The sequence below is a fragment of the Carlito syrichta genome, unplaced genomic scaffold (genome assembly GCF_000164805.1).
Source record: "Carlito syrichta isolate Samal-C Ts95f unplaced genomic scaffold, Tarsius_syrichta-2.0.1 Scaffold309824, whole genome shotgun sequence".
Classification (NCBI taxonomy): Eukaryota; Metazoa; Chordata; class Mammalia; order Primates; family Tarsiidae; genus Carlito; species Carlito syrichta.
The window spans coordinates 448,277-461,645 of record NW_007253920.1 but is presented as its reverse complement, the minus strand read 5'-3'; the positions used below and the strand labels follow the sequence as shown (position 1 = coordinate 461,645).

General features: G+C 39.3%; 1 protein-coding gene across 1 annotated transcript in view; it reads right to left on the bottom strand.

The window, feature by feature from the left end:
• Positions 1-672: 672 nt before the first annotated feature.
• The window catches only part of LOC103270405 (vitamin D 25-hydroxylase), a 13,112-nt gene continuing 415 nt past the window's right edge, over positions 673-13,369 (bottom strand). The window contains exons 2-5 of the mRNA XM_021717510.1: positions 7,145-7,286; positions 3,067-3,699; positions 1,829-2,158; positions 673-965 (exon numbers count right to left, since the gene is read on the bottom strand). Of these exons, the coding sequence (XP_021573185.1) occupies positions 790-965; positions 1,829-2,158; positions 3,067-3,699; positions 7,145-7,286 (1,281 nt within the window). The 3' untranslated portion in view covers positions 673-789. The remainder of the gene's footprint in view (positions 966-1,828; positions 2,159-3,066; positions 3,700-7,144; positions 7,287-13,369) is intronic.

Sequence of the window (13,369 nt, the reverse complement as noted above, 5' to 3'; positions counted from 1 at the left end):
AGACCTTTAAAAGATAAGAGGATTCAATCTTTAATTGCTGTGACTGGTTTTAGAAAGAAGTAGTGACAGGAAAAGTGTCTGTGTCTGCAAAGAATCAATAGCCATGTGTCATTTTTATTCTAAATACATTATTACAATTTTCTATCTACTGAACTGCTTCTATGGGAATGGATGCTTAGGGTTCACACAGACCCTCATTTATAAGAATGATACAATTCTTGTGAAGATGAGGTAGGGAACAAGATTCAAAAACACTGGCAGACCTTACATTAAATATATATTTCTTCTATCATCTGCCACCATATCTAAAATACCTGTGCAGTCCAAACTAATTTATTTGCGCTTAATTTCTTCTTTAGTCCTCAGTTAAACTGGACTCGAACTACACAGTCTATTACTAACAATACCAGATCAGAAGGGAGTTGGTATCTGGAACTAAAGCTCTCTGGCAGAGGCCAGATGAAGTCAAGAAAGGATGAGAGGTACCTAGCACTAAACAAGGGGCTCTGCTTAGGGCATCTATGGCCCTTCTTAGCAACTTAAGCAAAACATGTTATTTGCACCTTCGTGTTCCTCAGTAGAGAATTCCATCTTATAAGTCATAAAGTTTGAAAAATAATCACAGCTAGTGCTTGTTATTGTTCTAGTACCGTTTTAAAAAACACATCCATGTTCATTTGGCTTTATGATATTGTGACTTTTATCCAAACCCACACATTGATTAAACATGGTTCAGGAGTGAGGCTGACATACACCCACACCCTTGTTCCCTAAAACACCCATGTACTTTCAGCGTCTTTCAGCACAGATAAGGTAAGGTTGGGGCTGCAATGTCATGCCTAACCTGGGTTTCAGATTTGGAACTAGCTCATGTGGAAAATGCAAATGAAACCGCTGAAGCAATGCTGTAAAAAACAAAAACAATTCCATCCGAGCCAGCTGTTCTCCAAGACAGTGTCTTCTCCCTAAACAGAAAAAGCAGATATAATAATTTTTTAAAACCCACAATATTTAACAAAATTAATGTCTAATATTTGGGTGCCATTCAGGAAATCTGGAATTTAAAGAAAGTTAGAGAAAGTTGTTTATTAAAATATTTTCTTAAATCCCGAAGAATAGAAATTGGCACTTCACTTCCCAGAATCCATTCTTCTGCCCCCTTTTGTCAGACCATGGACTTTTGTAAGACTTTAGTCCTCTCCCCTAGTTTTCTTGCACATTGTAACAGAGCCTAAGATAACCTCTAATTTGAGGTATGACATTTTGTTTTATAGATCCAAGAGAAGCCCATTTTATTTCAACTGTGTATTCTTCTCCAAGGAAGAGGAAGAGTTTCTAGTCCACCTTCCTTGGGTCTTGTGATCTGTATACTTTTTCACAGCAGAAGCAATATTTTCCTAGTTGGAGATGAGGTATAATAACTGCAAGTGAAGAAAGCCAGATTCCAGTTTTACTTCAAGTAGTCATGTCTTTTTCCCTTTTCTCAGCTTTTCCCTTTTCTGGATCTCAGCTTCTCAACAACCAGCTACTGATTTCTCACTCTACAGGTTTTGACTACAGTTCAAAAATCCACAGGCAAAGAAGTTTCACAAGAAACCAGAGTTTCTCGACAATTTATCTCTGGTTAATAAGTTAAGGCTTATTTTTAGAAGAAACAGGTGTCAGTTATCTCCAATGAGACCATTCTCTCCTGTAAGAAGCAATGCTGTGTTTTCAGAATTGGAATATTTAATTAAATAGCAGGAAGCTTCAGATTAAGATGCTATACATAATGAATCACTGTTTTATACTTTAATCTAAAGTTATGCCCCTGTAAAAGTTCTCTTACCTAGAGAAAAAGGAACAAAAGCTTCCTTCTTGGCAAAATATCCACTGCTGTCCAGAAATCGCTCAGGATAGAATACTTCTGGGTCTCTCCAATACTTTTCATCAAAGTGTACAGAATAAAGATTTGTAATTACTGTTGTGCCTTTAGGAATTGAATAACCACGTGCAACTGCATCTTCAGAGGTTGCATGGAAAATCCCTAATGGAACTATATTACAGAATCTTAAAACTTCATGCAAAACTGCCTCAGTATAAGGCATTTTGCATTTGTCGTCCCAAGAAGGCTTCCCACTGGGGCCTATAATTAAATCAATCTCTTTCTGAACTTGTCCTGTCAGAGAAAAAGTGTTCAAATTATTATGCAATTCGTAGAATTATATCTAAAGTAATTTCCCTTGGATAAAACAAAGGCTAACCTACAATAAGCCAACAGGATATGGGTACACCCAGATTCAGATTTTTCATTATCTAGGAGTTCTATTTAATTAAATTTATGCTATATATCTTTAACTAACAGTAACCAATGTTCTAGGTAACTCTGTTGTGAAAAGTACATTAAAAGTAATAATAGGCCAGGTGCTGTGGCTCATGCCTGTAATCCCAGCACTTTGGGAGGTAGAGGTGAGGGGAATGGCTGAGTCCAGGGGTTCGAGACCAGCCTGGGCAACTTAGCAAGACCTTGTCTCAACAATAAGTCAAAAAATTAGCTAGGGTAGGGGTGCATGCCTGTAGTTCTAGCTACTTGGAAGGCTGAGGTGGAAGGATCGCCTGAGCCCAGCAGGTCAAGGTTGCATTAGCTATGAGCGTGCTACTGCATTCCAGCCTGGGTGACAGAGTGAGACTCTGACTCAAAAAAAAAAAAAAAAGTAATAATAATAAAAATGAAGCAATCTAGAATTGGTGAAACATTACTCTCAGCAAGGAAAACAGTGAAGCATAAAATTAATTATTTTTAATTTAAAAAAAAACAGAGTTCAGGTACCAGCTCTGCCACTTCTAGATACTCACAGTCTTTTTCCTGATTTATAAAATAGGCACAGTAAGACCTATGTTAGAGATTTTGTACATAAAACTGAGATAAAAGATTTGAAAACTTCTCAAAACTATCAAGTAGTTCTCTTCTTGGCTAGCATAGCAGGAGTACCTAAATAAAATGCTTTGTACATGGCCAGAGACTCTAAAACATGTATGTACTCTACATATAAGGACAGACCCTGAGGTTATGAAGAGAATCCTCACCTTGAATGTTAGGATACAGGGCCATGAAAAGAATAGCCCACCGTAGCACATTGGTTGTAGTTTCAGTTCCAGCAATGATCAGTTCACCCACCGAGAAAATCAGGTTTTCTTTGGAGAAGGTAGATGATGGGTCATTTTTACTTTGATCCATCTCATCTAAATAAGCATCAACAAAATGCTGAGGTAACTGAGGTTTTCTGTTGACAGAAACTTTTTCGATAAGACTAGAGAGAAAATCATAGACCACAGCTGCATTTCTAAACAGCTGTTGATGTTTTCCAAAAGGTAAGATGCCAATCCATGGAAAGGCATTATACAGGAAGACTGAGGCACTGGCAGCTAGCTCTACATTTTCACTAAATAACTCAATCATGTGCTGAAAATCAGTGTCTTCATAAGTAAAACGTTCTCCAAAAAGGATCAGATTGGTTATGTTTGAAACAGCATTTGTTATTAATTGCTTAAAGTCAAAAGGTCTACTCTTGTATGTTTCAATAACATCAATGAAAAATTTGGTTTCTTCTAAGATTTTAGATTCAAAAGATTTTTGGCCGTATCCAAAGTAGCGAAAGCTGTTTACAGCTAATCTTCTGTGATCGACCCATCCTCGGCCATATCTGGAATTGAGTAAGCCTGAAAAAAAAGAAATAAAACTATTGTATAATTCTTACTTCCCTGTATCTAACAGCTGAAAATGTTAGGGAGTTAATAAATTAATGTATGGTTAGTCATTCTTCCCCAGGTTACTCTTCTATATAAATAGATGGTTGGGTCCTTTCCTCTGCTACTCTTTAGCCATAGAATAATGTAACAGGTAAAGCTTATCTACTCCTCATAAAAAAAAACCAGCCACAAGATGCTAGCCAGTCTTGTGTAATCCAACCTGGGTGAAATAGGCCCAGGTGACTTTATTAGTCAACTTTTATTATAAGCCTAATTTACAAAAGACAAATGACTGCATGCTCTGTGGGCAAAACTTTATATTGGACTAAACAAACACCTAAAAATCATCCTTCTAGGATTAGAAATTTTCTGCTTAAAAGAGAATAAATTTTTTTTTTTTTGAGTTGGAGTCTCACTGTCTCCCAGACTGGAGAGCAGTGGCCGCTCCCGGCCACCACCGCAGCCTCAACCTGCTGGGCTCTAGCGATCCTTTCGCCTCAGCCTTCCAAGTAGCTGGAACTACAGCCGCGCGCTACCACGCCCAGCTAATTTATTTATTTATTTATTTATTGTAGAGATGAGGTCTCAACAAGTTGCCCAGGCGGGTCTCGAACCTGCGGGCTTAGGCAATTCACTCACCTCAGCCTCCCAAAGCACGGGATTGCAGGCTGAGCCACCGAGCCTGGCTAAAAGAGAATAAATTTTAGAATACAAATTTCCTCCTGTAAAAGGTATAGGATACTCAACAAAGTAACGATGACAGAAGCAAGGGTAGTCTGAATGAGTTGTCAGTGTGGTAGAAATGCTCAAGTCAAAAGGAGGACAAACATAAAGCTCAAGCTTTTCTAATGTTAATATTGCTTGTCTTAAAATTTCAGACTCTCCACAGTATCTCTGTTCTGATGTGGCCCTTCTGGAAACTTTCCCTTTAAATTAATCATCAAGGGAAAAAAAACCATCTTCAGTACTTGTATTTATGTAGCATATACTTTACTCAAAGTTTCACTCATTATTAGGACATAAGTGCACCTATGATGAAAAAATGTCCTGTTCTCTTGTGTACATGAGGTACATATAAAATTTATATTCCAATAACTTTTGAGCAAAAATCTTTGAATTTGGAACTTATTATAAAGTTATCACATGTAAAGGAATATTTATTGCTACGTAGCACTCCTATATTCCCATAGTCCATTCTTTTTTCCACACTCCCAGATGACTATTCGTTCAACAAATACTCATTCAACATGTACTTACGGTAAACAAAAGAAGCAAAGATCCCTACTCTCATAGAGCTTACATACTAGTAGGAGAGACAAACAAAACAATAAACAAATAAATAAATTATATAGCAAGCAAAAAGATATAGGGTAGTCAGGGAAAGCCTCATTGAAAAGGTAACATTTGAGTAAAGAACTATAGGAGATAAAGAAGTTAGATCAGAAAATACATGGGGAGGCTATGCAGTGGCTCACTAATCCCAGCGCTTTGGGAGACCAAGGAAAGAGGATTGCCTGAGCCCAGTTCCAGACCAGTCTATGGCGAGACCTCACCTCTACGATAAATAAAAAAATTATCCAGAAGTAGTGGCACACACCCGTAGTTCCAGCAACTTGGAAGGCTGAGGCAGAAGGATCCCCGGAGCCCAGCAGGTCAAGGCTTCCTTAGCCATGATCATGCCACCGAAGAGGGGGGGCGAGGGGGAAGGGGAAGGTGGGATGGGGATGGGGTGGAGGAAAGAGGGAAAGGGAGAGAGGAAGAGGGAGAGAGGGAGAAAGAAAGAAAATAAATACTACCTGGGGGACGATCACAGTAGGTGGAGGAAACAACTAGTGCAATGGCACTGAGCTACAAACAAGCCCTAGAGAAATGTGTGCATATGGGATATATGTACAAGAAGGTACAGAAAGGCATGTTTATAATAACTCTACACTGGCCAAACTCTGTGCCTAGGCATGGGGCTAAGCCCACCCAAAGGGCAACTTTTTCCCATTCGCACAATAAGCTCATGGTGGCCATAATTTTCCAGTTCCAAGTTCAGTATGTATGTACCTTAAAATAACACACACAAGTTTCTGTTTTTCTTTTACTAGTTTTGATCCTGAGTGCTTATTTTATCTTTCTTTATGATAAAAATAATGTAAACTATAAATTTATAGCTTTGAAATATATACATTTTGTCTCAATTATGTCATTTTTCAATTTAAAAGGTCATCTATTATAATTATGGTTTCTTCTTTGACTCAATTGTCATTTAGAAGATTAATTTAGAGGCTTCAGATTGTTTTTTTAGTTATATTATTGCTTTCAAGTATCATTACACTCTGGCTGGAGAATTTGGTCTTCAAAATTTGTACTCTCTTTGCATTAGTTGATTGGCTTTGCAATTTAATGTAGGAATTTTATTTTTTTCTTTTCAGTCAACATCTTTATTTTTAGCTCGTGTAAGCAAGATATATTAAATTTTTATTTGAAATTAAGTGTGAAGCTCTCATTAAATCAGAATTTAGGATATCACTATTGTAAAAATTCTTGTATTATTAACTATTAAAGCCATTGCATCTGATTTCAATATTCTATTTTAGGCTTTCTATTGCTGCTCTCTTTATAATGATTTTGTCAACTTTCAGCCTTTCTCCCTTGTTGAATATGGAATCATCCAACACTGATCAACACTGAATCATACAGAATGCTAGTTCTTTGATACAAACTCCACAACTCTCTACTTACATATCATAGTGATTAATAGTTAAGGAAGACTGCTTCCAGTTTTGAAAGCTTACAAGCAGAATGATCCCAGCACTTTGGGAGGCTGAGGTGAGAGGATTGCCTGAGCCCAGGGGTTTGAGACCAGCCTGGACAACTTGGTGAGAACTCATCTCTACAATAAATAAAAAAAATGAGCCGGGTGTAGTGGCACATGCCTGGAGTTTCAGCTAATTGGAAGGTTGAGGTGCAAGGACCACCTAAGCTCAGCAGGTTGAGGTTGCGGTGGCCATGAGTGTGCTGCTGCACACTAGTCTGGGTGACACAGTAAGACTCCAATTCAAAAAAAAAAAAGTCACGAAGTACTCGAGACTGGCTTGAAAAGGGGATTTCTGATTCAAGTGCATGTATATGTGTTTATTCCTAACTTGTTTCACAAAACTTACAGATATTAAGTGCTAATTATTTAAGATATTATTTATAATAGTTACTAGATCTGGATTACAATATAATTGTAATAAAATAGTCTAAAATACAAGTATAATGCAACCTGAAATGTCCTCAAATACTAGGTTCCGTAAGTATGCAAATAAATACTTTCCTTTTAATCAGTACAAAAGAATTCCAACTGTATGCACTAAACGTACTTAAAATAAGAAATGTGATATAAATAGTTTAGAAATCACTAGGTAGGTGAAAATAAACATACCTCCCATTTTTGTCATCTTCATGAATAAAGGAAGGCACGGTCTGTCTGCAAAAATTTCACTTTGATGAACAAGGCATTCCTTTACTATATCATAGCCATTTAAAACCACAGTTGATATGCCTCCAAGATCTAAACTGAAGATCTTTGAGAAGAAGAGAAGAAAAACAACATTTAAATATGTAGAAAAATGTAATCATGGAAATCCAGAAGTGCTAAACCCAGTTCTCCCAGTATTTGTTACTTCCCCGAAAATATATTTACTACTCAACTGACAATATTTGAAGTGCCTTTCCTCTACAAGGCATGTCAAACTGATTTCATTATACCATTCAACGCCTGAAGTTATAATCTTATCAATGCTATAATGAAAAGAGTACTAGACTCATGAGGCCTGTGTTCTAGTTTTATGTTTACCACTCAACAAATATAAGACTCTGGGCAGAACACTTAATCTTTTGGGGGTTCAGTGTTGCCACAGAAAACATATTTGATTTAGATGTTCTTTTAAGATTCATTCCACCTCAAAATATTCAGTGATATCTAGGAATCTCCTTCTATTTCCAAGGTAAATGAGTAGGCAGCACCATCTGCATATTATCACTTTACGTTGGGGATGGGTTTGTAAAAGGCCTGAGAGACAACTTTGAATATATACATATTGTAAGTAGATTCATTTGTATTTAGCTCTCTGAATTCCATGAAGAAGTGAACCAAGGGGGCCCTAGGAGAACCTGACCTTGGAGAAAAGGCATTTACCACATAGGCAGAGGTGGCTATCCCTCAGCTAATGGGAAGGCAGAACAGAATATCCATCCTTTGCCTCGCTGAAGTTGTCTGCCATATGCCTCACTTCAGATTCACTTACAGTGTCACACCTCCTGTACTCTAATTTGGCTAACCCAATATAAGGGCCTAGTCCAGTGAGAACAAAGTCACATTATCAATGGGATGCAAAGACTGCTTTCTACCATCCTCTCAGGGGTTGCCTGAGAGCTTTTTACAGCCAAAGTACTGAGATAAGCCTTATCTCTGTGTTGGTAAGTAAGGCAGATTTAGTCATTTAGTAGTACACACACTACTTCAGAAGAAAACAGGAGGCTTAGCAGAGAATAAAAGTTCAGCAAAAGCAAGCAGTTATATGAGCAAAGGTGATGAAGAATCAACCAGCTGAACAGTAGGGCCACCAGAGACTTTGGCACAAGGGTGGGCCATGCCAACTGAACAGTAAGGTATATCCTGAATCTTGGGGAAAGAGCATGGACTGCCTGCAGTAAGCAGTGGTACGGATCAAAAGTGGCAGTAGAAGAGTTTTGAGCAGAAGAGAATGGCTACCAGTTGGGCAAAGATGGGGACCCTTTCTGTTCCCAATGGAGTAATGTGGTGGTATTAAAGGAGTGTAATTTTAGCAGAGACAATAAGAATATGGATTTTTTTTTTTTTAGTTGAATTCTCACTCCATCATCCAGGCTGGAGTGCAGCTGCATGCTCACGGCCTCCCCAGCGTCGACCTGCTGGGCTCTGGTGATACTTCCACCTCAGCCTTCCAAGTAGCCGGAACTACAGGCGCCCGCTAACACGCCTGGCTAATTTTTGTTTTATTTACTGTAGAGATGAGGTCTCACCAAGTTGCCCGTGCTGGTCTTGAACCCGCGGGCTCAGGCAATCCACTCACCTAGGCCTTGCAAAGTGCTTGGATTACAGGCTGAGCCACCGAGTCTGACCCATGGCATTAATTAATAGGAATTGGACCTAGTCCAGGAACAAAACAGACAGACTGAAGATTTCATAAGGATGGTGAAAGACCCTGGTACTGACAGTTGTGTAATTACAAATGGCAGAACAGAGGGCAGATGTGAGGAGGAACTATGACTTGAAAAAACTGTTATACAATCTACCTTTAATCATGAATTCAAGATGGCCCTCTATTTAAAGGTAAAACTGGAGAAATTTTTACTTGGATTACTATCTATTCTGGTATATACTGTTTTCAAGGACTTTTGGTAAAAGTTTATTAATAAAATTGTGAAAACTTATCCTTAAACAGTTTTATTTCTGGGAGGGTCCAAGTTTAGGTTAGACATTCTTTGATTTATTCAATAATTTTTAGTACCTATTATGGGCTCAATATGATGCTGGCAGAGATGTAAACAGGAATACACAAAACATTTTCTTGCCTTCTAGAAGTCACTCTATGATCTTCCAGTTTCTTCCTCTCCCCTCAAACCAGCTTTACCCATAATTTTTTACTATTTCAGTAATATCCACTCTATTCATCCTTCAGGTTGTTTAGGCCTAAAACCTTGCAGTTGCCCATGATGTCTCATTATTTTTTTCCAAACCACACATCCACTGCTCAGCAGTCATGTTGTTTCTACTTTTAGCATATAAACAGAATCTGACAATTTATTAGCATCTCCATCATGGACAGCATATGCTGTTCCAAGTCAACTGCATTTCTCCCTTATATTATCACAATAGCCTCCTAACTGGCCTCCCTAATTTCATTCTTGTCTTTTTATAGGTAATATTCAACACGGCATACTTCTGCTTCATGGCCTTTGTTCTTGCTCTTTTCTTGGTCTGAAATGTTCTTCCTTTAGATATCTTTGTATCTTGTTCCTTCATTTCCTTTAAGTCTTTGTTCAGATGCTGTATTTGTAGTGAGGCCTGCTCTGACTAGCCAATTTAAAATTTGACCCTCTAGCATTCTTCATCTCCCTTAACCCTAAATTAGTGACTTCGTCCTCTACTCTTCTAACATATTATATACTTCACTTATCGTGTATATATTGCCTGTCTTTCCCCTTGTTCACTGCTTTATCTCCATCATCTAGAACAGTGCATAGTATATGATGACAATTGAAAAATATATGTTGAATTAATGAATAGCAGGGGAGAAATTATACATTTAACATACATTACAACATCATGGGCTAAGTACTAATAACAGACAAATGTGCAAAGCACTGTTGATGAAAGCTAATAAGTGACTGACATGCTTTTCAGCTTTTGCTGAGTCAGTTTTCTCATTTGAAATACCTCCCTTGACTGCCATACTGTCCTAATCTACCAAGTCTTTAGGGGCCACCCTTCACGAAGTCCTTCTCTCTTTTTCTCTCAGCACATAAGTTTAGAAGCACCCATGGCACGCACTTACTTAACACTACCTTGAATCAGAAACATTCATATTCTCGTCTTCTGCCTGCCTGCTAAATTATAAATGCCTTCAAAGCAGTGAATTCATCTTTTTCATCTTTGTATCCTCAACAGAATCTCATTCAGTGCCTTGCATAAAATTCTCAATAAATACTTGCTGTAAAAATAAATTAATAAGCTGTCAGTTCCATTTACTTCAAAGGAATTATTTTATTGTCCTTAAGTCCATTACCTGAAAAGACTGACAAAGCCATCTGTATTGACTTTGCTACCTAGGGAATGTCTCTCGAAATCTAGATTAAGATTAAAGTTACTACAGAAGTTTAAACATTCATAGTGAATCCCCAAAGAAATAGTAATTTGCAGTGTGATACATTTCTATTTAAGATTGCCTTTAAAATAAATGTGTAAGTTCTGAGGACTGTCTTCCTTTCAAGAATTATAAAGGAGAACTGAATTCACAGACTATACAAAAGTAGTTGTCACCTGAAGCGATTGTCATAAGCAATTTTAAAGTTCAGATTTTTGTGAGCACACACCTCAAATGAAAAAGTGGAAAAGTAAGATTCTATTTATAAATAAGTCTGCAAACAAGCTCCCACAGTTTTCCAGAAGTATAGGAGATAATAGTATTCTCCCACTTCCAGAAAAGGTCTAGTATTTTAACAATTTATATCAACTTTGAGATGTCAGAATTGGGAAATATAGGTAGGATAACGAGAGACCTTTAGGGGTGTTTCACAATTAGGATAAAGATCAAATGCTACTGTAGCTTAGAGTTTCTATGTTTGATAATTATTACTTAAGTCTAAGGTAGGGCCAGGTAACAATGTCTACACTTCGAAGCATACATCCTTTTCATTTTTGCTCCTGTTTTTCCTCTGTCCCTTCTGCAGCAATAGCACAGTTTAGCTCTATTTGGTTTGTAGTAAAGGGACCTCTTTATAAAGAACTATGGTTCCCTCAAACAGTAAGTAGGACCAACAATAAAACTACTCATGCCAAATTCTTATCCACTGAATCAGATCTACCTATCTCAAGATGACAGTCTAATATGTTTATAATTTAATATGTAATCTATCATGATAGGAGATTTTGATTACTCCCTATCCAAAAGGAATATTCATAGTAAATTCAGAGTTTCTTTCAGTTCAAATACTTATATATGAAAAGTGTGTTCGTTTTGGCAGCACAAATACAAATGCTTATATATGAAAAACATAATTCCCTATTCTGCAAGAAACCATTTCAAAGAACTCGTTTAAAAATACTTTCAAGCCGGGCTCGGTGGCTCAGCCTGTAATCCCGCGCCTTTGGGAGGCTGAGGTGAGTGGATTGCCTGAGCCCGCGAGTTCGAGACCCGCCTGGGCGGCGAGACATCTCTACGATAAATAAAAAAATCAGCCAGGCATGGTAGCGCATGCCTGTAATTCCGGCTACTCGGAAGGCTGAGGCGAAAGGATCGCCAGAGCCCAGCAGGTCGAGGCTGCGGTGGCCGGGAGCGGCCACTGCACTCCAGTCCGGGCGACAGAGTGAGATTCCAACTCAAAAAAAAAAAAAAATTTTTTTTCAAATTTGCAGGGCAAATAAATCTGTCTGTAAATAGTAACCGAGAACCTACGTAATAACCAAGAATATTTGAATAGAACTTTACTGTTCTCAGTTAAATTATTGTTACCTAGATGAAAAAAAAAATTAAGATTCACAGTAGTAAAGGTCAAGTTTTATGTGGCAGAAGAGGACTCAACGTCTAGTGTCTCACATTTTCACACTGTATTTCTCTAGGATATTATGATGATTTTGCCAACAGATAAAAGAGATCAAATATATGAAATGAAAATCATGGGAATAAACGCAATTCCTGAAGAACTAACAATGTAAACCCTTCGTGAACTGCAGAAACCTAGCATAATCCTTGTAAAAACTGATTTAAGGAAGGATTTAGGCACCAACCTGAAATACCACAGTGGCCAAACATCCCAGTACTTTCCCTTCAAAGCACTTACCACGATGTGTGGTCAGTCATTACATCACTAGTCTTCTCTCTCCCACTAGACTATTAACTCCTTAAAACAGGGCTGTGTCTGCCTTCCTCACCTCACCAGGCAAGAGCCAGGTTTCCTGCTGCACATCAGTGAATTAAACACAAAATAGATGAGCCTCGGCCTGGGCCAGCGTTCTGGAAACGACTGCCTCCAAACACAAGCCTGCGTTCTTGCCTTTTTCCCTGCCAGCGAGCAGCTGTGTGTGATTTTCTACCGGTCACCGGGCATTTCTGTGCCGTTTAGTCCTCCGTAGGATGGGGACAGCCGGAGTCCCTCCCTCGCGGGCCGGCTGCGAGTTTTAAACGAGCCAACAAGTGGGCAGTGAGACTGGCACACAGTAGGCGCTTTCTAAGTGCTTGCTAGGAGGGCGTTTCTGGCCCACCCGAAAGGCAGCGCCCATTCTGTGCGGTAGGGTTCTTGCAGGAGTCATTCATTCATTACTTTTAGTCGTTATTTTATAGTCGTTCATTCATTCAGGCACTCAATCTTTTACCAGAGCCCACGCCTGGGTTGGAGCGCGTTCTCTTTTAATCCTCCCCGCAAACGCCTAGGCCACTTCGTCAATTGCAAATATCGAAGACCCTCCTATTAACTTTTTTTTTTTTTAGGTTAAGGTCTCACTCTTTCCACCCAGACCGGAGGGCAGCGGCACGATCAGGGTCGCCGCTGCCTCGACCTCCTGGGCTCAGGCAATCCTTCCGCCTCCGCCTCTCGAGTAGCTGGGACCACCCCCTGGCTAAAATTTTTTTGCGTTTTGTAGGGACGAGGTCTCGCTATGCTGCCCAGGCTGCTCTCGAACTCCCGGGCTCGAGCAATCCTTCCGCCTCGGCCTCCCAAAGTGCGGGGATGACAGGCGTGAGCCACGGCGCCCGGCCGGAACCTCCTATTAACCATGAACTCTGTCCTCGAACTCAGGGGGCCCTGAAGTCCCGACAAGCCGGGGACTGGGATCAGACCTATGCGGATCGCCTGTCCACCGAGCCGAGGCGACCCTGCACTACTCCGCGGCGGCGCGAGCGGCTCA